The 26,158-nt window shown below is 37.9% G+C and overlaps 1 protein-coding gene across 7 annotated transcripts in view; it reads right to left on the minus strand.

Moving 5' to 3' along the window:
• SLC41A2 (solute carrier family 41 member 2) overlaps positions 1-26,158 on the minus strand; it is a 144,995-nt gene that overhangs the window by 91,864 nt on the left and 26,973 nt on the right. For 5 of the 7 annotated variants that reach the window (XM_015152651.3, XM_077954831.1, XM_028829818.2 and 2 more), the window contains 2 exons: positions 20,172-20,893; positions 6,163-6,270 (listed from right to left, as the gene is read on the minus strand). In XM_015152651.3, coding sequence (XP_015008137.1) covers positions 6,163-6,270; positions 20,172-20,726 — 663 coding nt within the window. In that variant the 5' untranslated portion in view covers positions 20,727-20,893. The remainder of the gene's footprint in view (positions 1-6,162; positions 6,271-20,171; positions 20,894-26,158) is intronic. The other 2 variants (XM_015152658.3, XM_077954832.1) reach the window with 1 other exon arrangement.

The raw sequence follows: 26,158 nt of genomic DNA on the forward strand, positions 1-26,158 counted from the left end.
ACAGGCAAATAAATTAAGGTGGTGACAGGTGGGGCATAAGGAAAAAGAAAGAGGAATTTCATAGGCAGAATTCACAGACTGGACAGTAACTGGATAGAGAGCAAAGAGGGACAAGATGATTGATAATGTTAATAAACTGACAAGAAATACAGAAAAAAGAGTATGAGTATAACTGGAAATAAGAGAAACTAATGAGTTTCGTTTAGAATGTATTGAGTGGTATCCAACAGGCAACTGAAAATTCAGCTCTCAAGGTCAGGAAAGAGTCTGGAGATATAGATCTGAGAACAGCAATGTGCAAGCAGTGCTGGATTCCATGAAATTACTGAGGAAGAACATGTAGAACAAGGTACTAAAATTTCAAGAAAACCTCAAATTTAGAGGATGAGCAAAGAAAAACAAACAAAAGACATAGACTGACAAGCAGTGGTGAAAGAGCTGGGAGAATGAGAACACAGTGAGGTCTCTCTCAAAGCCAAGGGCTATAAAGTTTTCAACTAGAGAATAATCGGTGAAGAGTTCACAGAAGATGAGGCTTTGGGGATTTTGCCATCAAGAAGTCATTAACTTAGAGTTTCTTAACAGCCCATAGAGTATCAGAACTGAAATACACCCAACACTTCTCTAGCATTCTGTCGGAACTGTAGTTCTCTACCCAGCAAACTTGAGATCTAGTTCTCTAAGCAATTAAAACACCATAAACTAAAAGAATATACCATGTTATCATAACTTGGCACCACAAGTTGCTACTTTCCCATCTACTAATTTGTTGGCTTTTACCCCTCTCAGATCCAGAAAGAATTTTTAGTGATGGCTCCTAGTGTTTAATTTCAGTTAATCCATCTATCAATTCTGTTGATTCTCTCTGAAAATTAATTCTGGACTCCAGGTACCTCTCACTACATTCACTGTTACCATCTTGAATATCATCTCTAACCTATTATTGCAACAGACTCCCAACCAGTCTCCCCGCTTCAGTCCTTGGCCCCCTAAATGCATATCTCAACGCAGTAGTCAATCTGTTAAAAAATATCTATCAGATCACATTAACTCCTCTGTTTAAAACCTTCCATTGGTTTCTTATCTCACAAAGTAGGCAAATCCATATATAATCTGGCCTCTGGCTCATCCCCTAAAATTGTGCCCCCTGGCTCACTTGGTCCCAGCCCTATTGGCCTCCATGCTCTTTATCTAACACAGTGGTTTTCAAACCTCAATGTGTATCAGAATCATCTGGAGAGTGTGTTAAAATTTAGATTTCTGAGCCACACCACTGGAGTTTCTGATTTAGTAGTTTTGGAGTGGGGCTGAGAATTTGTCTTTCTAACAAGTTGCGGATGCTGCTGACCAGAAGAGCACACTTTGAGAACTACTGATCTAACATACCAACAACAGTCCTGCCTCTGGCCCTTTGCATTGCCTGGGACATTCCTATCCCAAATGGCCTCAACGCTTCTTATTTACATTTTCTTACTTCCTTATAACATTTTCTTATTTCCTTGACTGAACTATCTTCTAATCAGTAGCACAGCTCTCAATCTATGGAATCTGGCAGCTCTACCCCTACCTCTCCAAAGAAAGGCTGTTAGATCACCCTGCAGCAGAGTAGAGACCACAGATGGCAAGCTTCTCCCCTGTGCTGAGCTTCTAATCAGCTCTATTGGAGACTCCTTCTCTTAAATATGGACAGATACATATAAGCAGACATTTGAGAACAATACCTAGTGTAAAATATAGACACCACAACAAATTAACTAAGGTTAAAAAAAGATTAAATTCACCTTCATTCAGGTTTAATGGTAGTATGTGATCACATTAAACAGCAAATATCATTTGCAGCATATTGTTTTTTAACCAGATTCCCTATAGCATGGCCTATTTCAAAACAGACTGGTGTTTTAAATGTATTATTTGGACTTAAACAAATTCTGGATAATGCTCAAGAACAATGCTTTCGAAATATTTTCTTTGAGGTAAGCTAGCCAAAACTTCACTTTTCCTGCCAAAGTTATCAAGTTGCTTAAATTCTTGTATGCTTAACTGTATTCATCAGAGCAAAGTTCATTTTCCAACAAATGAAACTAAAGCCACCTTTTAACTCCCATTCAGATGACTTTCTTCTTCAAATTTTCCCGCTTTTGTTTCTCAAGGCCTCTTCATTCTCTATCTCCTGCCAAAAAGCCTCTTGGATTGAGTTCTATCTACGCAGGGTAATCCACCAGTTCTTATAACACAAGTAGGAAAAGATGAAACACATGCATATAATTTCACTAATTCTCAAAATCTCAGTAAGACTACAAAAAAGTTTTTTTGTTTTTTCTTCTTAAAGATAAAAGCTAGAGATATACTTGACACACATTGCAGCTGGATGCCAAATGGTCAAGTGTTGAAATCAACATTCAGCTGACACCAAATGTCACCATTATATAAGGAAATACTGGGATACAGGAACAAATATAAATCTTTTTTTTTTTTTTTTTTTTGAGACGGAGTCTCGCTCTGTCGCCCAGGCTGGAGTGCAGTGGCCGGATCTCAGCTCACTGCAAGCTCCGCCTCCCGGGTTCATGCCATTCTCCTGCCTCAGCCTCCCGAGTAGCTGGGACAACAGGCGCCCGCCACCGCGCCCATCTAGTTTTTTGTATTTTTTAGTAGAGACGGGGTTTCACCGTGTTCGCCAGGATGGTCTCGATCTCCTGACCTCGTGATCCGCCCGTCTCGGCCTCCCAAAGTGCTGGGATTACAGGCTTGAGCCACCGCGCCCGGCCAGGAACAAATATAAATCTTAGACCATATGCTCCAGATACCTGAGACCAAGGTATCTCAAGTTAGTGTTACTGAAGGCAGACCATGCCACCACTAGGTGCCAACCAACCCCAGGAGCACCAAGGGATGGGTGTTTGTTGGAGGTGTAGATGGAGCTTAGACATGGGGCCTGGTGTATGTGTGAGGTCTTTCAAAGTGCAGCACATATTGCCAAGGGTGGGAAGGGAATTGGGGCAGGCCTCAGACCAGGGGGTGGCTCAGTGGCTCTCTCTACAACACGATGTTCCAAAACAGAACCCAACAAGTCCAAAAATTCTAACTCTGATCTTGGACTTCCAGGTCTTCCTAAGAATATATTTGTCAAGGTAGACAGAAAGAGAAAATGTTTAAGTGTGTAAGTTTGTTGTATAATTTTAAGCTATGTAGACATATGTTACATAGGTCTCCATTTGTATTGCTACCCCAAGCCCATCTGTTAAATGCTTAAAAAACATTTAAAATGCTTTTAACAAAGCATTTAACATGCTTAAAAAGCATGTTAAAAGCCCAACGGTCTAGAATGCTTATAAATATTTGACATTGTTACAATTATTAAATACAATAGTAACCTGGATTGATTTTTTATCAGATTCTGATATGGCTGACTCACTTTTACTATTCAGGTTCCAGCTTACATATACCTCCTCAGATAAGTCTTTCCTGACCACATTGTATAAAATAGCCTTCAGGAATCATCCGTCATCACATTATCCTGTTTGATTTTCTTCACTTCCCTTACTGATATCCAAATTTATGCAAATTCCATCACAGCAGAGACCTTGCCTGCCTTGTTATTCATGTATAGACTAATGGATTCTTATTTTATTCCATGGGTTATATATAATCTGTAACTGTGATTATCTATTGTATGGCTCCAATTTTCCAAGATTTGGCCTGGCCAGTATGTCACTCGTTATCCTTTTGTCATGTCCCCATTTTTTTTTTTTTTCATTTTTAGCACTTCTTTACTTTCCGGCACCACAAGATATTCGAGGTTCATTGTATACTTTTCTTCTCCAGCCCAAGGAGCTCCTATTATTTTTCAGTCCTTTTAATATTCAATAATTACAATGACTACATAATATAGACTAAAGTGAATTTACCAAAGTAATTCTACTCTATGAGTTTGGCTCTACCTAAGTGGCTGACTGATACTCCCAGACATCATCTATAGTTTACCAACTAACTACATAGAAAAGTATTATATCTGTAAATAACAATGTTTGGAACAACATTTAAACATTTTAAATATTAAGTACCAAAAATATTATGCATTGGTGCTAAGACCAAGACCTTAGCAGATCATTCTTACAAGGCACATGGGGAAGTTATTAGGTTTTTGTTACTGCTGTTATTTATTGATTTTGTAAACTCTGACAGAGTTACTCTGTGCAGGTAAAAGGAATGGAATGTGACTTACTCCACTATATGTAGAGCTGTGTCCTCAGGAAAGTTACTCAACTGTTCTAAGCCTCAATTCCTCCTCTGTAAAGCAGGATAATAGTGCTTATTCCATAGGGTTGGTATAAGATATCCCTGAAAAGCAGTTAGCAAAGGACCTGGCGTATAATAAGAGCTCACTAATACCAGATATTTCATTATTGTCCTCTGCAGATATAGCTATATGACCTTTTATATACTATATAAGGAAGGAACTTACAAAGTTCCATAGGGTACATGAGCCATTTTCCCTTAATTAAGCAAACCAGGCCAGGCACAGTGGCTCACGCCTGTAATCCCAGTACTTTGAGAGGCCGAGGCAGGCGGATCACCTGAGGTCAGGAGTTTGAGACCAGCCCGGCCAACATGGTGAAACCCCGTCTCTACTAAAAATACAAAAATTAACTGGGCATGGTGGTGCATGCCTATAATTCCAGCTACTTGGAAGGCTGAGGCAGGAGAACTGCTTGAACCCAGGAGGCAGAAGCTGCAGTGAACTGAGATCACGCCACTGTACTCCAGCCTGGGCAACAACAAGACCCGTCTCCAAAAAAAAGAAACAATGAAGCAAACTAGTAACATTAATAAAACATTATTTTATGCATTTCTTTCCAAGCATCTGCTTTACTCAAGAAACTTTAGGAAACTGACAGTTGCCTGGGTGGAAAAAGGGGGAGAGGGGAAGTGGGACAGAGGGTGGAGAGTCCTCCCATCAACAGCACGGTTTTCAGCTCCCACTTCTTGCCTTTAGATACGTAAATTTTTTCCTAATTGGTAGATGGATCAACTCTATCTTGCTCTATCCTCTTAAAGGAAAAAAACTTTATATACTAAAGGAATTTCAATTAGTAATATTAGCTGGTGACTTAGTTAAGTTTTGGCTAGCATTTCATAGGCAGATAGCTCTTTGAAGTGAACCTTACTGGCTACGTGGTTTTAACCATAACTTGGTTCCATGACGGCAAACCCCAAAATAACGTTATAATAAGATAATAACGTCCTTTTGAGCTTCTAAAAATAACTCAGAACTCTGCTACTGGCAGTTTTTAATTGTTTATGCTTTTTGAATGACAATTTTGCAATATGTAGCTGAAGACTTAAAATTACAGATTTCTTTTTTCTGAATAGTAATTACAATCCTAGAATTGGCCCTAAAAAAATAAGAATGGAAAAATATCTGTACAAGAATGAATATTCATCACAACTTTGTTTATAACAGAAGACTGTTAGAAGGAGCTTAAACATCCAGTAACGGATGATGAAGTAAACTGTAATAGAGATATACAACAGAAAAGTACATAGTCAATAATGACACGGATCTACATTTACTGATATGGAAAGATGATCATGATGTATTTTTGAATGGAGATCACATTATAAAAGAGAATATATAGAATTCTAGTTCTGTTTTAGAATACACAGTATGTATTTGCATTATGATATACCTAACTATATATAAGTATAGATATGTAGGTATAGAAGAATCTGTATCAAAATATTAGTAGAGGTTACATCTAAGTGGATAATTAGATTTTCTTTTTTATATTTTTCACTTTTCTTTAGTTTTTATAATAAGCATGTATTACTTCTACAATTACAGAAAGTTTAAATACCAATCAATCAACCATCGAACCATGACGAATCTCAATATCTGATTTACCCCATGCCTTAAACATTGATGATAAATACCAGAATGTCCTGGCATCAAAGGAGGTAAGTAACTACTTCCTGGGATAAAAGAGGGCCTATAATTATCAGATGAGACAATCTTTCAGAATATGGTATCAGGCATAATTACTTAGCACAGCCCTGAAGTGCAGAAGCATATCAGAGAAAGAAATATTTTCCTGATACAAGTTTCCCTTAACAGAGAGAAACAGTATAGGTAACACACATAATTTGAGGTAGGAAAAAACTTACTGCAGTGGATAATCTGGATGCCAATGTCATTTCCAAGTTCCCTTTGAGACCAAGAAGTGCCGGGACTAAAATGAAAACTTCTGTAACTTTTCTGAACACCTCCCAGTGCTGTAAGAAAAATAAAATAAAATTTTCTGGCACTCTTTAAAAAATACTTTAGAACAAAGACATTTCTAAAAATCTCAAAATCTCAGTCTTTTTCCCAACTTGGCATCTACATTTTGAATAACTACACAGTTCATGTAATCAGCGAGCACCTAGCTTAACCCCATTCTCCTGAGCTCTGAAGCTCCAAGTCCCTTTAGAAGATACAGTTAGAGCTGGGAGTCAGCTGACATGCTGCTACAACCCATTCTACATCTACTTGTTACATAAGCCTTATATTCCTAAAGGTTTTACTTTATCCCTTTATGATGACAATCGTTAGACTGGAACCAGACAATTGATTTGAATCTTGCTTCCAATACTAATTAGAACAAACCCACTGGAAAACTATAGTGCTATTACTATCTAATTTCACAAATGAAGGAATAAAGACTCAGAGAGATTAAATTATTTCCCCAAGATCAAAAGATGGGACCTAGAGTTGACCCCAAGAGTTCTAAGTAATTCCATGTTTTGATCCCCATTTTAAGGTGTGAGGCAGAGAGGTTCATAAAAACAGCTCTAAACTGGAAATAAGGTTTGTGCTTCTAGCCATGGATCTGTCATAACTTGGCTTCATGATCCTGGATGAGTCATGTATCTTTCTGATCTCAATTTCTTCATCCATTAAATGAAAATAATATCCGGGCCGGGCGCGGTGGCTCAAGCCTGTAATCCCAGCACTTTGGGAGGCCGAGACGGGCGGATCACAAGGTCAGCAGATCGAGACCATCCTGGCTAACATGGTGAAACCCCGTCTCTACTAAAAATATAAAAAAACTAGCCGGGCGAGGTGGCGGGCGCCTGTAGTCCCAGCTACTCGGGAGGCTGAGGCAGGAGAATGGCGCAAACCCGGGAGGCGGAGCTTGCAGTGAGCTGAGATCCGGCCACTGCACTCCTGTCCAGCCTGGGCGACAGAGCTAGACTCCGTCTCAAAAAAAAAAAAAAAAAAAAAAAAAAAAAAAAAAAAAAAAAAAAAAAAAGAAAATAATATCCGTCCTGTCTAGCCTTTGGAGAAATACCATGTATAAAAGAAAAATAAACTTCTAATCTCCCCAACCAAACGAATAGACCCCCTTCTCAGCCAAGGGCATTCCAAAGCAAACCTGAAAAACTAGCTTAGCCATGATGGGAAGGGGGCGGGTCAGACATGCCTCATTATACCCTCCTCCCTTTAAAACTCAGGCACAACTGACCAACATTAACATTAAAACAGAGATCTTAAGACTGACAAAATAGACTCTTTGTAGCAATGAGATACCAAATTCCAAACTGTCTCTAGTATACATGACAGCAGACCCTGAATGAAACCAAAGTATTTCACCCCAAAATGTATTTCTTTGACATATTTTTTAATGGCCCTGCAAAGCTGTCTCTTGTGGGGAAAATCTACACTCTGTAGCAAAACCTTTTCCCTTTTCAGGTCTTTTCCTAATCCAGGAGAGATTAAGAATCTGGCAACTTTTTAAGTCTGGTAAGAAACATTTACCGTCTATTCTCTCTGAAGCCTGCTACCTGGAGGCTTCATCTGCATAGTAAGAATCTTGGTCTCCACGACCCCTTATCTTAACCCACATATTCCTTTCTATTGATTCTACGTCTTCAAATAATTTAGTTCTTTAAACCAATTGCCAATCAGAAAATCTGTGAATACACCTATGACCTGGAAGCCCCCACTACATTTTGAATAATTACACAGTTCACGTAATCAGCGAGCACCTAGCTTAACCCCATTCTCCTGAGCTCTGAAACTCTGAATCACTTTAAAAGATGCAGTTAGAGTTGGGAGTCAGCTGATACGTTGCTACCACCCACTCTACATCTACTTGTTATACAACCCTCGTATTCCCTTATATTGATTGCAGGTCCCACATTCCTGAACCAAACCAATGTATAACTTACATGTATTGATTGATGTCTGCCTATAACTTCTGTTCCCCTTAAAATGCATAAAATCAAGATACAACCCGACCATATTGGGCACATGTTCTCCATATCTCCTGAGGCTATATCACAGGTCATGATCTGTAACCCTGGCACAATAAACTTCTAAATTGAGACCTGTCTTGGATGCTTTTTGGTTTACATATGATAATAAAAATAACAGATATTAAACTAACAGATATTAAAGAGACATATAAAGATATTAAAGATACAAGTATCTTAATAACACAAAGTGACATTTTACAGGTGCTATTAAAAGGTGATTGTACCAGTAAGAGATTTTATGAGCTAGGCATATTAACTTTATGTCAAAAAGTATCAAAAATACACATGTTATGAATACCAGGACAGATGAGAAAAGTAAAACTTATTATCTATCAGATAAATGAAGGAAAATTTCAATTTGTTTCCAAATTTTCCCTAGGCTGTTCCAAATAGATGTAGAACTGGGGGGCCTAAAGAGACCTCAGAAAATATTTATCAGATCAGTCTTCTGTAAAATCCTGGTTCAAAGAGTTCACAAGAGAAATCCCTCTAATTGGGTTCAAGCCAATTAAGGATGGGCCTAAAAAAGCACTGGGAGGGGGGGTTCAATGGCACCCCAGATTATTAGTCTTAAAAACTAACCATCAAACAATTTTGTCCATGTTTACAATGGGCTAATGATTCTGATGTGCTAGTGAAATATGTATCTTTCAAAGACATTGGTAGCAATGATGATAATGATGACTAACAGATAATAATAATAAATATGAATAATATCTGACATTCACTGATTGTTATGTTCCAGGCACTTTTCTTTAGACTCACTCACTTAATCTTCACAACATGAGAGATAGGTATGATTTTTATCAGATCCCAGATATAATTCAGAATACCTTTTACCTAGGTCATCATTTTATGGCACCTGCTATGATACCGTGAAGCATATATTTGGTCTTCAACCCTGTTTCCTGGCATATATCTAAAATCGTTAGAATCTCCAAAGTGATGTCTTTGTGTATGCTGATTGACGACAGCTGGCAGCCCCAGGTAGCTTCAGGATGGGGACTGGTCACCAGAAAGACCAAGGCATGATTAGAGGACTGGGACTTTCAAACTAACCACACCCACACAAACACCTTTGGGGAGGATGGAGGGACTGAAGGTTAAGTTGACCACTGATGACCAGTGGTTTAATCAGTCATGCCTACATCATGAAGCTTCATAAAAGTCCAAAAGGACTTGGTTTGGAGAGCTTCCACACAGCTGAACATTTGGAAGTTCCTAGATGACGGAGCACACAGGGAAGGCATGAAAGCTCCGTGCCTCTGCCCCCATACCTTGCCCTACATATTTCTTCATCTGTATTCTTTGTAATATCCTTAATGATAAACAGGTAAACATAAGTGTTTGCCTGAGTTCTGTGAGCTGCTTCAGCAGACCAATCAAACCCAAAGAGGAGATCATGGGAACCCCAGCTTGAAGCCAGGTGGTCAGAAACTCTGGAGGCCAGGACTTGCATCTGGTATCTCAAGAGGTGGACAGTCTTTTGGACTGAGCCCTCAACCTGTGGGATCTGATGCTACCTCTAGATAGATAATGTCAGAATTGAATTGGAGAACACTAATTCTGCATCAGCCAGTGTCTGCTGCATAATTGACTGCTTGCTAGTGTGTGGGGTAAAACCCCCATACATTTGGTCACAGAAGTCTTCTGTGTTGGTTGTTGCACCATGAAAGCATCACATGCCATCACGATTTAGACCTGCTAGAATGCATGCCTATAGGTTACTCCCTTTGGTTATTCTTTCCACATTCAATTCAACTGAAATACTTATGTGAGAATTACTACGAAATACTTAACACCTTAGCATTGGTGTGACAACAGTAAGAGTTATGAATTATTGATTTCCCATATTGTGCCAAAAAATTCTCCATTATTTTCTCCATACTAGTGAGAAATAAAAATCCAAATCCCCCCAAAGCAACTGAAAGAACCCCCTCACAGCCAAGAGGGGCCCCAGAATAATCTTGAAAACTGAGTTATCGGCCAGGACAGCATGGGAGATCAACAACCACATCCCATTATACCCCTTTCCTTGTTAACTGCCATAACGCTTTCTTCCCTAAGGGCTAAATAAAAATCAACCTTTTCAAAAGACTCCACTGCTGATCTTGACTGCTTCCACCCTCTTTTGTAGTTTCAACAAAACAACTGACCAGCACTCCTTCCTGATAAGAGACCACCGATCACAGAGTGGTTCTGGCCAGTCTACATGCAACTCATGAAGAGGTATGAAGTTCCACTGCACGTGCACACGTTTCTCCTTTTACAAATATTCATGACTCCTCTTACAGAATATTAAATATGTACATTTGGCCACCCCACTCAGCATAAATTCCTATTTCCTTTTTCTCCTCCTTTGAAGTGTCTGTTTCTGGCTTCTGACTAGAGGCTATGCTTCCCAGCCTGTCAGAATGGCCACCTTGCAGGCTGCAACCCTGTATGAGATATAAAGCTTTCCTTTCCAAATTTATGTACCTCATCATTCAAAAGTTAACACCAGGTCAGGCAGTGGCTCACGCCTGTAATCCCGACACTCTGGAAGGCCGAGGCAGATGGATCACTTGAGGTCAGGAACTCAAAGACCAGCCTGGCCAATGTGGTGAAACCTCATCTCTGCAAAAATCAGCTGGCATGGTGGCATGTGCCTGTAATCCCAGCTCCTTGGGAGGCTGAGGCAGGAGGATCGCCTGAACCCAGGAGGCAAAAGTTGCAGTGAGCTGAGATTGCGCCATTGCACTCCAGTCTGGGTGACAGGGTGAGACTCTGTCTCACACACACACACACACACACACACACACACACACACACAAAGTTGCCACCACCTGATGTGCTTGCAGAAGTTCCCAAACTTTCTCAGTTCATGGCATGCTTAGTATCTGAGAAATATTTTCATAGCATCCTTAGGACAAAAAGAATACCTAACAATCCTATGTATTAAGCAGTTAGGTCCGAACAACTTAATAAATATTTATTTCCTAACATTTTAGTAACCATTTGAGGAACTTATACAAGTAAACTGAAAGAAAAAAATAGTATTTTATGTCATTTTCTACAACCACAATTATTTACTAATGGGATATACATACGTGTTGGGCACTGCACAACTTCTAAATGTTGGAATTGGAAACTGTCACCCTCATTTCCTGTTTTATATTGATTTTTGTGTGACTCTTGCTTTTTATCACAGTGCTACTGAAAACACAGTTTTGCAAAGACATATCATCCAAAGAAATGGCATGTGATCTAATGTTGAAATGTTAAGCCACTTTGAGCTAGTAGTCTGTAGTGCATCCAGGAGACACTGCGTTTCCCTCGAAAACTTAAAATACCCCACAGTAACCCTGGGGTGTCTTGACACACAACTGGGAACTACGAGAAGGGCGAGAAGTAGTATGCACAGGGGTCAACAGCAAGGGCTCTAGAGTCAGATCACCTTCACTGAAATTCTGACTGTACAACGTACTGTGTGATTTGCGCAAAATTATGCTTTACTTTCTGCATCTAAAATATGGACATACTTGTACCACCTCAGAAGATTCTGCTCATGACTGTGCCTGCACATATTAATAATTGAGTGTTTATTAGCTGTAAGACCAGGATGCATTGTCAGTTAATTTTCCTGTCAAGAGGACATAATGCAGAAAATGTCCAGAGAGGGAATGCTGAGGCAGCTAGTTTAAAAAATAATGTTCACTTACTTACAAATTTCACCATGATCCAGCATGTGCTCTGGGGCTATGAACCTGCCCTAAAGTATGACTTCTTGTCATACCTAACTTTGCAAGTGCATCAATGCAGAAACTGAGGTATACATCTACAAGTCAAACATAATGTCAGATTACTTACATAAATACTAGACTTAACACCTAAAAATCTGTTTAAATCCACAAGAATAAACAAAAATGAAAATTAAAAATAATAAGTTGAAGAACACTTCTATAGACTCCTAACTTTAAAATGACAGAGAACATTTTTTAATTGGTAAAAGAAGGTTATGCAGTTAAAAAAAAATACATACCCCAAATCCTTATATATGGGAAAAATTTTATTGTCATTTAAACTTAGTTTGAAAATAAACCTATTCACTTTTAAACATACGACAAAATTACCTTCAATCATAATTATAGAAATACAAATGAAAAGGTGAAAAATTTTCATTGATGAGTTGGTAAAGATCAAAATGTTGGAAAACATACTTTTGCTAAGAGTATAAGGAAATAGGCACTCTTTTGCACTGCTTGTGAAAACGTAAAGGTTTAACTTCTTTGGTGGAATCTGATAATACCAATCAAACGTAAAATAACCATAATTTTGACTCAGAATTCTACTTCTAGGAATTTGACCTAAAAACAAACTTGCATATGAGTTCAAAAACACACCCATATAATAACTCTTCTTCATCACTGTTCATAACAGTCAAAGATTTGAGGGAATTAAAATCCCCTTCATAAGGTAACTTGGCAGATTGATTATGATACATCCTTATATAAGTGCATTATCTGTCTGAGAAGAATTTGGTAAATCTGTGTGTACCTACATTGAAAGAGCTCTAAGACAAATTAAGAAGATCAAAGTGAAGAGCTACATTATAGAGTATTATTTGGTTTTTGTTTTTTAGAAAATACATATATTAGTGCAAATGCATGCATTTCATATCTGCTGAAGGAGATACAAAAAAATAAAATAAAAACTGTCATTTCTATGGAAGGGCCCAGGGTAAGGGTGCATACCGCAGAGCAGAGACTTTTTTCTCCATCACTTATGCTTTCATACTGCTTAAATATGCTTAACCAGGTACACACATTACTTTTTTTTAATTAAACTTTTTATTTTGAAGTAATTGTAGATTCACGTGCAATTATAAAAAACTAATACAGAGAGATCCCATGTAACCCTTACCCCGTTTTTCCCCAATGGTATCTTGCAAAACTACAGTACAATATCATAACCAAGATATTGGCCATCCTGGCTAACACAGTGAAACCCCGTCTCTACTAAAAAAAAAAAAAAAAAAAAATTAGCCGGGCATGGTGGCGGGCGCCTGTAGTTCCAGCTACTAGGGAGGCTGAGGCAGGAGAATGGAGTGAACCCGGGAGGCGGAGCTTGCAGTGAGCCAAGATCGTACCACTGCACTCCAGCCTGGGCAACAGAGCAAGACTCCATCTCAAAAAAAAAAAAAAAATTAGTTGGATATGGTGTCACATGTCTGTGGTCACAACTACTCAGGAATTGAGGTGGGAGGATCACTTGAGCCCAGGAATTTGAAGCTGGGCTCCAGCCTGGGAGAAAGAAACCCTGTCTCTTAAAAAAATAAGAAGGAAGAAAAGAAACAAAGATTGTCTACAACCTATAAAAAACTACCTTGAGAGACCAAATATAATAATTATTCGTATTCAAGAGGGAGTTGAGCAAGAGCAAGAGATAGAAAGCTTATTAAAGGAAATAAAAACTGAAAACTTTCCAAAACTTGAGAAAGCTATAAATATCCAGATACAGTAAGGTCAGAGAACACCAGATTTGACCCAAATAAGACTACCCCAAGGCATATAATAATAAAATCTCAAAAGTCAGAGAGAGAATTCTAAAAGCAGGAAGAGAAAAAGAAGAAATAACATATAAAGGAGCTCCAGGTCATCTGGCAACAGACTTTTCAGCAGAAACCATACAGGCCAGAAGGAGGTGAAATAACATTTTCAAAATGCTGAAAGGAAAAAAAAAAAGCTACCATCCAAGAATACTATATCCAGCAAAGCTATCCTTCAAATATGAAGGAGAGAAAGTTTTTCCCAGACAAACAAAAGCTGGGAGCATTCAGCACCACTAGATTTGTCTTATAAGAAATACTAAAGGAAGTTCTTTGACCTGAAAGAAAAAAACACCAATGTGCAAAAAGAAAACATTTGAAGATATAAAATCCACTGGTAAAATTAAGTGCACTGCAAAACCAAGAATATTCTAATACTGTAATTAGGGTGTGCAATCTGCTCATAACTCTAGTATGAAGCCTAAATCACAAATCTATCAAAGACAATAATAGCTACAGCAACCTGTTAAGAAATAGGCAATATAAAAATGTGAAAATTGGAATAACGAAAGGTCAAAATGGAGGGAGCAGAGTTAAAGTGTAGTTTCTTAGTTTTTTTCTTTGTTTCTACTATTTTCTTTGTGATCTAAGATAAGTTGTCATCTCCTTAAAATAACATTTTAAGATTTTTTGTTAAGCCTTATGGTAAACACAGTGTAAAAATCTATAACTTATTCACTAAAAATAAAAAGCAGCAAATTAAAATATGCAGCTAGAGAAAAAACACAAAGGAATCACAGAGGAAGACAGTAAGAAAGGAAGAGTTACAAAACAGGTAGAAAATAAGCAACAAAATGTCAATTGTAAGTCCTTACTTATCAATAATAATACTGAATGTAAATTACTCGGTTCTCCAATGAAAAGGCATAGAGTGGCTAAATGGGTAAAGAAATAAGATCCAGGTTTCCGCCTACAAGAAACCCACTTCATCTATAAAGACACACCTAGACTGGAGGTGAAGCAGTAGAAAAATATATTCCATGCAACTAGAAACCAAGAAAAGAGCAAGGAGTAGCTATATTTATACTAGATAGAATAGACTACAAATCAAAGACAGTAAAAGAGAAAGAGAGACCACTGTATAATGAATGATAAAGGGGTCAATTCAGCAAGAAGACATAACAATTACATATATAATACATATATTATATATATATCCACCCAACACCAGAGCTTCTAAGTATATAAAGCAAACATTTATAAATCTAAAGAGAGAGAGATAGACTACAATACAATAATAGTAGGGGACTTCAACACTCAACTCTCAATAATGAACAGATCAGTCAGACAGAAAATCAACAAAGAAACACTGGAGTTAAACCACACATTAGACCAAACAGGCCTAACTGACATTTAGAGAACATTTCACCCAACAGCTACAGAAGATACATTCTTTTCATCAGCACGCAGAGCATTCTACCAGAATAGATTATATCTTAAGCCACAAAATATTCTCCACAAATTCAATAGACTAGAATCAATAAGATGAACCTCAGAAACTACACAAACACATAGAAATTAAACCACATGCTTCTGAGTGACCAATGAGTCAATTAAGAAATTAAGAAAGAAATTTAAGATTTAAAATTTTCTTGAAACAAATGAAAATGAAAATACAACATGCCAAAATCTATGGAATACAGCAATAGCAGTATTAAGAGGAAAGTTTATAACAATAAATACTATATGAAAAAATTGAGGCCAGGCGTGGTGGCTCACACCTGTAATCCCAGCACTTTGGTAGGCCGAGGCAGGTGGATCACGATGTCAGGAGATTGAGACCATCCTGGCTAACACAGTGAAATCCCCTATCTACTAAAAATACAAAAAATTAGCGGGGTGTGGTAGCGAGCGCCTGTAGTCCCAGCTACTCGGGAGGCCGAGGCAGGAGAAAGGCGTGAACCTGGGAGGCGGAGCTTGCAGCGAGCCGAGATCACACCCCTGCACACCAGCCTGGGCAACAGAGCAAGACTCCATCTCAAAAAAAAAAACAGACTTCAAATAAACAAATTAACAATGCACCCCAAGGACTAGAAAAGCAAGAACAATCCAAACCCCAAATTAGTAGAAGAAAATAAATAATAAAGATCAGAGCAGAAATAATGAAATTCAGACTAAAAAATACAGATGGGTTAAACGAAAAGTTATTTTTTGAAAAGATAAACAAAATCAACAAACTTTCAGCTAGACTATGAAAAAAAGAGAGAAGTCCCAAATAAGTAAAATCAGAAATGAAAAAAGATTCATAACTGAGACCACAAAAATACAAAGAATCATCAAAGATTATTATGAACACCTATACGCCAACAAATTGGAAAACGTGCAACAAGGATAAATTCTGGACACATACGACTACTGAACCATGAAGAAATACAAAAAACTCAAGAAACCAGTAACCAAACATAAGCCTCATTTCATACTCTACACAAAAATCCATTCCAGGGAGGGAATGATCTAAATGTAAGAGCAAAACAACAAAGCTTCAACAAAGTAATGCAATAGAGTATCTTAATTACCACAGGGTATGGAAAGATTTCTTAGACAAGAGACATAAAATACAAACTATAAAAAAGTAGAAGGAAAAGAACTATTTCAAAATTAAGAACTTCTGCCACAGAGGAGAGAAAAGGTATTAATATGTAGCACTAAAAGCCTCATATCCAAAATATAACTCCTACAAATCTATAAGAAAAACACTAACAGCTCTCATAAATCTATAAGAAAAACAAATAGAAAAATGGACAAAAAAAGCTTTACCAGTAATATCCAAATGGTCAGTATACATCATTAGTCATCACAGAAATCTCCATTAAAACCACAATGAGATACCACTCCACATGTGCCAGAATTTCTAAAAATAAAAAGACTACTGATTCCAAGTAGAAATAAGAATATAGAGTATTGAGATCTCTCATACTCTGCTAATTAGACTGTAAATTCGTACAACCAATGTGGAAAATCATATGACATCTACTAAATTTGAGTATCTCCATATCCTAAGACCTGGAAATTCCATCTCTACATACATACCCAAAAGAATTTCATGAACATGTGCATTAAGAGTCTGGAAGCAGCCGGGTGTGGTGGCTCATGCCTGTAATCCCAGCACTTCGGGAGGCTGAGACAGGCGGATCACCTGAGGTCAGGAGTTCAAGACCAGCCTGACCAACATGGAGAAACCCTGTTTCTACTAAAAACACAAAATTAGCCAGGCTTGGTGGTGCATGCCTGTAATCCCAGCTACTCAGGAGGCTGAGGCAGGAAAATCGCTTGAACCTGGGAGGCGGAGGTTGCGGTGAGGCGAGACTGCACCATTGCACTCCAGCCTGGCAACAAGAGTGAAATTCTGTCTCCAAAAAAAAAAAAAAAAAGAGTCTGGAAGCACCATTGCTCCCAATGTCTATCTGTAGCAGAATAGATACATTGTGGTATAGTATATCCATATAATGGATTACTATCCAGCAATGGAAATAAACTACAGTTTCATGAAATTTATATAATGTGGAGGGGAAAAAAGCCACACACACACAAAAAAACATGTTCTATACTTCCATTATATAGTTTATAAAGAGTCAAGTAAAACCAAACTATGTGTTTAGGGATACACACTTATAAAGACAAGCAAGGAGGCGCTTACCAGAAAATCAGATTAGTGATTACCTTTGGTGATGGGGACACAAAGTGCAGCAATTGGAAGAAGGCACAAGGAGGACTAAAGAAGTAGTACTGGCAAAATTGTATTTCTTGAGCTGGTTGATCATTATACAGTTGTTTATATTAGGAAAATTCACTGAGATCTATTTTGTATTTTGTATACTCTAGATGTATTACATTTCAATTAAAACATTTAAAAGAGCACATTCAAATAAAATATTAAAAAATATTTATATTATGTTTCTACAATGTTTAACACTAAAGTTTAACATTATAAAATCCTTAGGGCTAGCACTGTAAAAGTTCATAAAATCATAAAAGGAACTTTTTCCAATTACATGTGTGCTGTTCTCTCAGTATCAGGAAGTAAGTCAACATTACTCCAGATACACAATGAGCTATGTAAATATTCTGCTAAGCTGTACTCTAACACCTTAGTCCTATAGATGTTACCATTCTATAGTTAAATACTAAGTGTTTCTTCAGAATAACTGGTATCTCAATAAAAAATCCCAACCAAAACTAGTCTATCTATTGTCGCAGCTGTGATACTACTATAAGAACTTACAACAATTATATTTCAAGTGAATGGAGGTTTGATATCTCTTTGGTATTATTATCTTTTTAAAACTTTAATGTACTGCAATACAGTTCCTCTCATATCCTTTCTCCAACTGATGGTGGAAAAATGTTTCTATGTACATTTTCCATTTAGATAAAAATATTACCTCTTGAATAGCATCTTAGAGTCACAAATAACCTGAGGTTCCTTTAGGGAAAAAAACAATGAAAGATAAGAGCACATTACAGGATAATATGTCTAATACTTTCCATTTCTATGACTGATAAACAAAAACTGACAGAATAAATTGTCAAATTTTGGCAATTTATTACTTTAGAAAGATAATTACATAATAGGTATTTGGTAACCACAAGGCATTAAGAACACCTACAAATCTGCTAGACATGGTGGGTCACACCTGTAATCCCAGCACTTTGGGAGGCGGAGGCAGGCGGATCACTTGAGGTCAGGAGTTTGAGACCAGCCTAACCAACATAGTGAAACCCCATCTCTACTAAAAATACAAAAATTAGTGAGCCATGGTGGTGTGAACCTGTGGTCCCAGCTACTCAGGAGGCTGAGGCAGGAGAATCACTTGAACCTGGGAGGCAGAGGTTGCAGTGAGCCAAGATCATGCCACTGCACTCCAGCTTGGGCGACAAAGCTAGACTCTGCCTTAAAACAAAACAAAACAAAACAAAACAAACCGAGAATATCTACAAATCAATAAGGAGCACATAAATTTTAAAAATAAAAGATACAAAAACAATTCACAGAAAAAGAATGGCCAATAAACATATGACAATATGCTAAACATTAATAATAAAGAATGCTAATTAAAACATGATAACATTTTCCTGCCATTTGGCAAATATGAAAAAGATCAAGAAGACTCAATGTTGGCTGGGCACAGTGGTGCACACCTGTAAACCCTAGCACTTTGGAAGGCCAAGGTGGGAGGATTGCTTGAGTCCAGGAGTTTGAGACCTGCCTGGGCAACACAGCAAGACCTTGTCCCCCAAAAAAATTTTTTTTAATTAGTGAGGTGTAGTGTGCCTGCAGTCCCAGCTACTCAAGAGGCTGAGGTGGGAGGGTCACTTGAGCCCAACAGGTTGAGGGTGTAGTGAGCTGGGCCACACAGCGAGACCCTGTCTCAATTAAAAAAAGAAATAAAATAAATACCCAATGTTGATATGGACATGAAAAAATAAAAGTACTTATATTTTGACAGTAGGAGTATAAATTGGTACAAATTTTAGACTGCAACTTGACAGTATCTACAAAATTTTAAACATAGATATTAATACATACCCTAATATCCAATAATGCTGTTTTTAAATCTAGCCTATGAAAATATTATTATATGAATATATATCCTTATATTTGTAAGGATAGTTATTACAGCACCAACAGGGAAGAAGGAGTAACTAAATTTTGGTATATACATTCAGTGGAATATCATGCACTCAGTTTAAAATGCAGAAAATGTTTGTGTACCAATTTGGAGAGATGTATTACTAAGCAATGAAAATAAGTTGCAGAAAAATATATATAACATTTTATTTTTATTTTTGAAAAAACTCTCTTATGTATATATGTAAGCACAGAAAAAAGCCTGCAAGTGTATACAACAAACACTTCACAATGGTAATCTCTGCAGAGGAGGAGAGTTTTGATTTGGAGATAAGGAATAAGAGAAACTTCATGTTTTATTTAATACCTTCTAATGTTTGAATTCAATTTAATGAGTATATATTAACTTTTATTTTAAAAGTAAGAAAGTATTTAAACATAACATTTTGGGAAGTTTTTCTTTTAACCAAGCTATTTTGGGGTCTGTAGAGAAGAGTTACTTTATAGTCAGAATAACTATTCTTTCAGAATTTCTAAAGGGGAAAAAGAAAAACTCCCACATAGAAATAGATTCTCTCCCAGAGTCAGCATCTGTTCATTTTACCAGGGATAAATTAAATCTAAAGTAAATGTTTGAGAGTAGTAACCTACAAAAAGCATTTTAAACAGAAATGGAGTAACAAAAAAAGACAGGAAAGTTAAAGGAAGATGAAAGCCCACCTGTACTATATCCAGTACCATGCCAGCTGAAACTGTTCCAAAACCCGCTAACAAAAAGGGCACAAGTATTTGCAATGCCATGATGCCACTGGATTCCTTTGGTAATTTTGGGGTCACTTCTACAATAGCATCTTCATCACCATCACTAGATACATCTTCATCTTGTAACATGGCAGTGGTTTCTGAAGTCTCCCTTCCATCACAGTAATTATAATTGGCATAGTCATCATACTTTTGGCTGCAGCTTGATGATGCGTGCCCATTATTGGCATGAAAAGACTGCTCTGAGAAACTGTGATACTCCATGTGTTGCTCAGATCTATTACTAAAAGTCTGTACTGCAGTTGATAATCCATCTTGCCAAATGCCGTTTGCTTTTTTGTGCCTGTCTTCTTGGTTTTTCTGGTAAATTACCGGAACCATACTCAAGAGTAAATTTAAAAACTTGTCAGATTGAATTGTGTTTAAACGTAAAGTCCAATCTACAAAACCTCCTCCATTACTTGGACCACCACTTGTTTTATCGGTAATAGATCTTCCTTTACTATTAGTCATATTGTCATCGCAAAAGACCCTGTACTCCTCAGATCTCAAGCTTCGTGAACCACAGCAGATGAATCAGAACCACACGAACACTGGTTTAAATTAAGTTGTTGACTTCATTATGTAGAAAATATTTCCACTAATAAAAGATGTTCAGAAGTTCCACAGAAGGACTGGATCTGGAAAAACAAATAATTTTTAAAAATCAGATAAACAAGATAGTTTCAGCATCAAGATAGATACTTAAATTCTTACAAAGGTATTAAACACACACATTCTTAAACCAACCCTAAGGTACTGATACTATACTTTGTGGGCTTAAAACATAACTGCTTTGTGCCATACAACTTCTTTGTGTACAGAAATATAATACGAGCTATTTTTGTGCTCAGTCTTGGTTAAAAGTATTTCTTATCTTTGCATACTTTCTGTGATCAATATCCACATAAGGTCTTCAATTGCCTCTGAAATCCCACAGTGGACAAATGTTTTAAATAAAGTAATGGCTTTTATTACTATTGCAGGGACTCAGAATCAAATTGCTACACCCTTTGCATATGTTAGTACACTACAAAAGTAAGATATATGGCATTATACTTTAAACATTAAATAATAAACCATATTACTTTATTTACAATATAATATACATTTTATTATTAAGACATGAAGAGACAAGGATGATGTTTACTATAAAAACACTTGGTAGGTATCCTGAATACTATATAGGGCATTTATTTCACATATAAAATGAGGCTGGAGTCATATTTGTACCTCTGAGATATAAAAACTCATTATAATTGATTTGGGAATATAATCCTTCTTTCATTTAGGAATAAGAAAACTAAAAAGAAATTACAAATATTCATTTAAACCTCCATTTGCAAGCCAGCCAGAAGAAAGCTTGTAATGCACTTATTTATGCCCTGCTCTGTCCATTAATGGTTCTCAGTTGCTCTGGCCCATAATCCCAGGGGAGGTCCCTGACTGGCTGGCCATTCAGTGACTAGAGTCTCTTTGAAGACTTTGAACTAAGAGACACGAACACATAACTGTGGCACATCAAAGAGTGATGGGCACTGAAGCTGCAAGGTCACCCACCACCTGACCAGGGAGACAGCCTGACAATTGCTGCCATAGCTGGCAAGGCTTTCCAAGCTATCAGGTGCGTCTCAGAAACACCTAGACCTGTCTTATACTTCTAAGAGCATCCAAGACCAAACAAATGGCACTGATTTGATAAGGGATGGGTGGCCCCAACACCTAACTGGACTGCATTTCTGCCAAGCTAGACTGAGAATTGTTGCTGCTACTATTGCTTTTAATGAAAACTACTATATTCCTTAGTATTTGTTTCCAATGTCTTAGAATATCCAGCTCCTCTCTGGATAGGAAGATCAATAGCAAGGAGTGGCAAAGGGAGAAAGAGAAGCGGCTATGTAGGACATAAGTGGGTGCTAGGGCCTGGCTCATCAATTCTATCACTCACTCACTTTCCTTTCCTCTCTCTTGTGATTATGGAGAGGTCTGGGATCTGGGAATTCCTTCTGGGGAACATTCTTAAAATATAGATTCCAGGACACCAGACCTACTGTACTGACTCAGAATGTCTGTGTTTGAGGCCCATAAATTTTTTATTTTTAACTTCTCCATGTGATGATTATGGTGCAGACTTCCTGTGGACTTGAACTGAGACTCTGATGAGTAGATTAAGCACCAGTTCCCATTTTTGCCACTTATAGGCTGGCCAGTATACAGAGAAAGTTGGTGTTTAAAGAAAATCAGATTTGGCCGGGCGCAGTGGCTCACGCCTGTAATCCCGGCACTTTGGGAGGCGGAGGCGGGCGGATCACGAGGTCAGGAGATCAAGACCATCCTGGTTAACACGGTGAAACCCTGTCTCTACTAAAAATAAAAAAAAATTAGCCGGGCAAGGTGGCGGGCACCTGTAGTCCCAGCTACTAGGGAGGCTGAGGCAGAAGAATGGCGTGAACGGGGGAGGCGGAGCTTGCAGTAAGCCAAGATGGTGCCACTACACTCCAGTCTGGGAGACAGAGCAAGACTCCATCTCGAGAAAAAGAAAAAAGAAAATCAGATTAATGAAACCAATGGCCAGAGTGAAGCAGAGATGAAACCCTGTAGTCCCAGAAAGAGAGAAAAGAGCAGAGAGCCTTCCAGGTAATGAAAGGCTGAGCTATACATCTGGAACTTAGGAGATCCCCTGCAGCCTTACATGAGTTAGATGGAGTGGGTGTCTGTTCCTTGAACTCATCTACCTTTTTAAAAAGTAGTGAGTATTTCACTGCCCCAGTAGATCTTTAATCAAATAAAAGGCAAAACAAACCCCAAAGGGATTGAGCTATAAGACAGTTCTATTCCACAGGAGGACCAGTGATAGGAAACTTCTTCCTCCTGATGCAGAATTTTGAGGATGATCAAAATGGAAATGCAGAGAAATGTAGGTAAACAAGAAAGAAAGATGACAGTGTCACCACTCAGCCATTCTAAAGTCCAGAAAGCTCAAAATCTGTGCTTTGAAAACCTGACCGACTATCAAAACTAGGTAGAAAAATGGAGAGGAGAGAAAGAAAACAAGGGGGAATTTCCCAAGACCAGTCATCTCAGAATTTCCCAAGATCAGTCATCTCTCAGAATATGTGCAAACATGGCTAAGCACGTAGTCAACACTGAGCGGGCCCGTGGGATCCAGATGCACAGACACATCCAGGTCATACTTTTGCTCCTAGAATTCTTACTTTAGTATAAGCTATTCAGAAGTTTAGATGGAGAGATGGATACTCAACCAAGGATACCATACACAGAGACCATCCAAATGTGTACAAAATTAAAAACAGAGTGCCTCCTGGAAAAAGGAAGCCCTGTAAGTGGAGCTCTGGTCTGGATTTTAGCCCACGCTCTGTCCCCTCAGCAAACTCCTTCATGCAGTGCAGAATCTGCATAACATTACACATCAGACTAGGTAGTTGGGTAAAATATGAAACTGTGCTTTAAGGACATAAAACACATATGGTGGACAGATATTTTTTGTTGTTTGCTCAGCATCTTTTCCCAATTCCTTTAGCTAATGTTATCTCCATTACCTATGGTAAATCCATATCCCTATTCCATGAGATTCTAGTAGGTATATCAATCACAGTACCCTACCCTGCAGACCACAATATTGTCAAGTGGCTCAAAGAGGATCTGAGTCCCTTCCTGGAATTTTATATATTTGCTGCTTACTATTTCCTGAGTGCCCACTAGATGCTGGGGCTACAGTAATGAAACAAATAGGCACAGTTACTGCTCTGATGGATTTTACCTTGCAGTTGGAAGGAAAAACAATAATTAGGTAAGCAATTAAATAAAGGAGATAATTTGTGATAAAGGCTACGGAGGAAACAGTTGATTAAACAAAAAATAAATGACTTACAGGGCTATTTCAGAGGGGAAGGCCTTTGCGGGAAGAAAGTTCTCATTTTCCTTTAGAATGACTTAATTCTGAAACTTTCTGTCACTATGTCTTCCTCCTCACAAAGCTCCCTCTACCACCACCACCATCACCACCACTTGGAAGAAAGCCATCTACATGAGAAGAGGACCTACAGAAAGAGGGAATCAGAGCTGAGGTAATGAGAGAGTCCTGACAACATAATTAGAATCTCTATACCATTTAGTTAAAACCCACTCCACTCCTGTTCTTCCCAAGTATAGGCCAATAAATCTCCTTCATTGCTTAAGCTACTCTGAGTCATGTTTCTGTCCTAACAGCTGGGTTTTTTTTCTGTTTTTAAATAACGCAGTTTGAAAGTGCCAGGAATGACCTTGATACAAGTATATGCCACAGACCATATCACCATCGTGCATTGAGGAAAATGTGGGCTTTTAAAAATTTTATCCTTCTTTTTATCTGGTTAATGAATAATTATCAGTTATTTCAATGCTTGTTTATTGACAAGGTCTATTATCTCCTTAAGGATTCCTTAAACTTTCTTCCTTTAACTAAATAAATCACCTGTTATAAACTCTTCTTGCTGAATAACGAATTACAATCAAAATAGCTTTGCGAGTAATCCTAAGCAAAAAGAACAAATCTGGAGGCATCACATTACCTGTCTTCAAACTACACTATAAGGATATAGTAGGCAGGGTGCAGTGGCTCATGCCTCCAATCCCAGCATTTTGGGAGGCCGAGTCAGGAGAACTACTTGAGCCCAGAAGTTGGAGACCAGCTTGAGCAACAAGGCAAAACATTGTCTCTACAAAAAATACAAAAATTAGCTGGGCGTGATGGTGTGCACCTGTAGTCCCAGCTACATGGGAGGCTGAGGTGGGAGAAGCACTGGAGCCCTGGAGGTCAAGGCTGCAGTGAGCTGTAATTGCCTCATTGCTCTCCAGCCTGGGTGACACAGTGAGACTTTTGTCTCAAAAAGAAGAAAAAAAATATATATAGTAACCAAAACAGCATGATACTGGTATAAAAGTAGATAAATAGACCAAAGGAAGAGAATAAAGAACCCAAAAATAAAGCCAAATACAACCAACTGATATTCAAGAAGCACACAAAAACATAAATTGGGAAAAGCACATTCTGTTCAATAAACAGTGCTGAGAAAATTAGACAGCCACATGTAGAAGAATGAAACTGGATCCCTCTCTCTCACCATATACAAAAATTAACTCCAAATGGATTAAAGACTTAAATCTAATACCTAAAGCCATAAAAATTGTAGAAGAAAACCTAGGAAAAAACTCTTCTGGGCATTCGTGTAGGCAAATAACTTATGGCCAAGACCCCTAAAAGCAAATGCAATAAAAATAAATAAGTAAATGAGACATAATTGAATGAAAAAGCTTTTGCAGAGCCAAAGAAACAATCACAAGAGTAAACATAACCTACAGAATGGGAGAAAACATTTGCAAATTATGCAGCCCACAAAGGACTAATATCCAGGATCTACAAGGAAGTCAAATCAGCAAGAAAAAAACAAACGATCCCATCAGAAAGTAGGTAAATGACATGAATAGACACTTCTCAGAAGAAGACATACAAATGGCCAACAAACATATTTTAAAAGTGCTCAAAATCACTAATCATCAGGGAAATGCAAATTAAAACCACAATGAAATGCCACCTAACCCCAGCCAAAACTGCCATTATTAAAGTGTCAATAAACAATAGGTGTTATCACGGATGTGGTGAAAAGAGAATGTTTACATACTGCTGGTGGGAATGTAAATTTGTACAGCCTCTATGGAAAACAGCATGGAGAGTTCTTAAAGAACTAAAAGTGGATCTACCACCATTCGATTCAGCAATCCCACTACTGGGTATCTACCCAAAGGAAAAGAAGTCATCAAATCAAAAAGACACCTGCACACATATGTTTATCTGTTTATTACAGCACAACTCACAACTGCAAAGATACGGAACCAACCTAAGTGCC

The sequence above is a fragment of the Macaca mulatta genome, chromosome 11 (assembly GCF_049350105.2).
Source record: "Macaca mulatta isolate MMU2019108-1 chromosome 11, T2T-MMU8v2.0, whole genome shotgun sequence".
NCBI lineage: Eukaryota > Metazoa > Chordata > Mammalia > Primates > Cercopithecidae > Macaca > Macaca mulatta.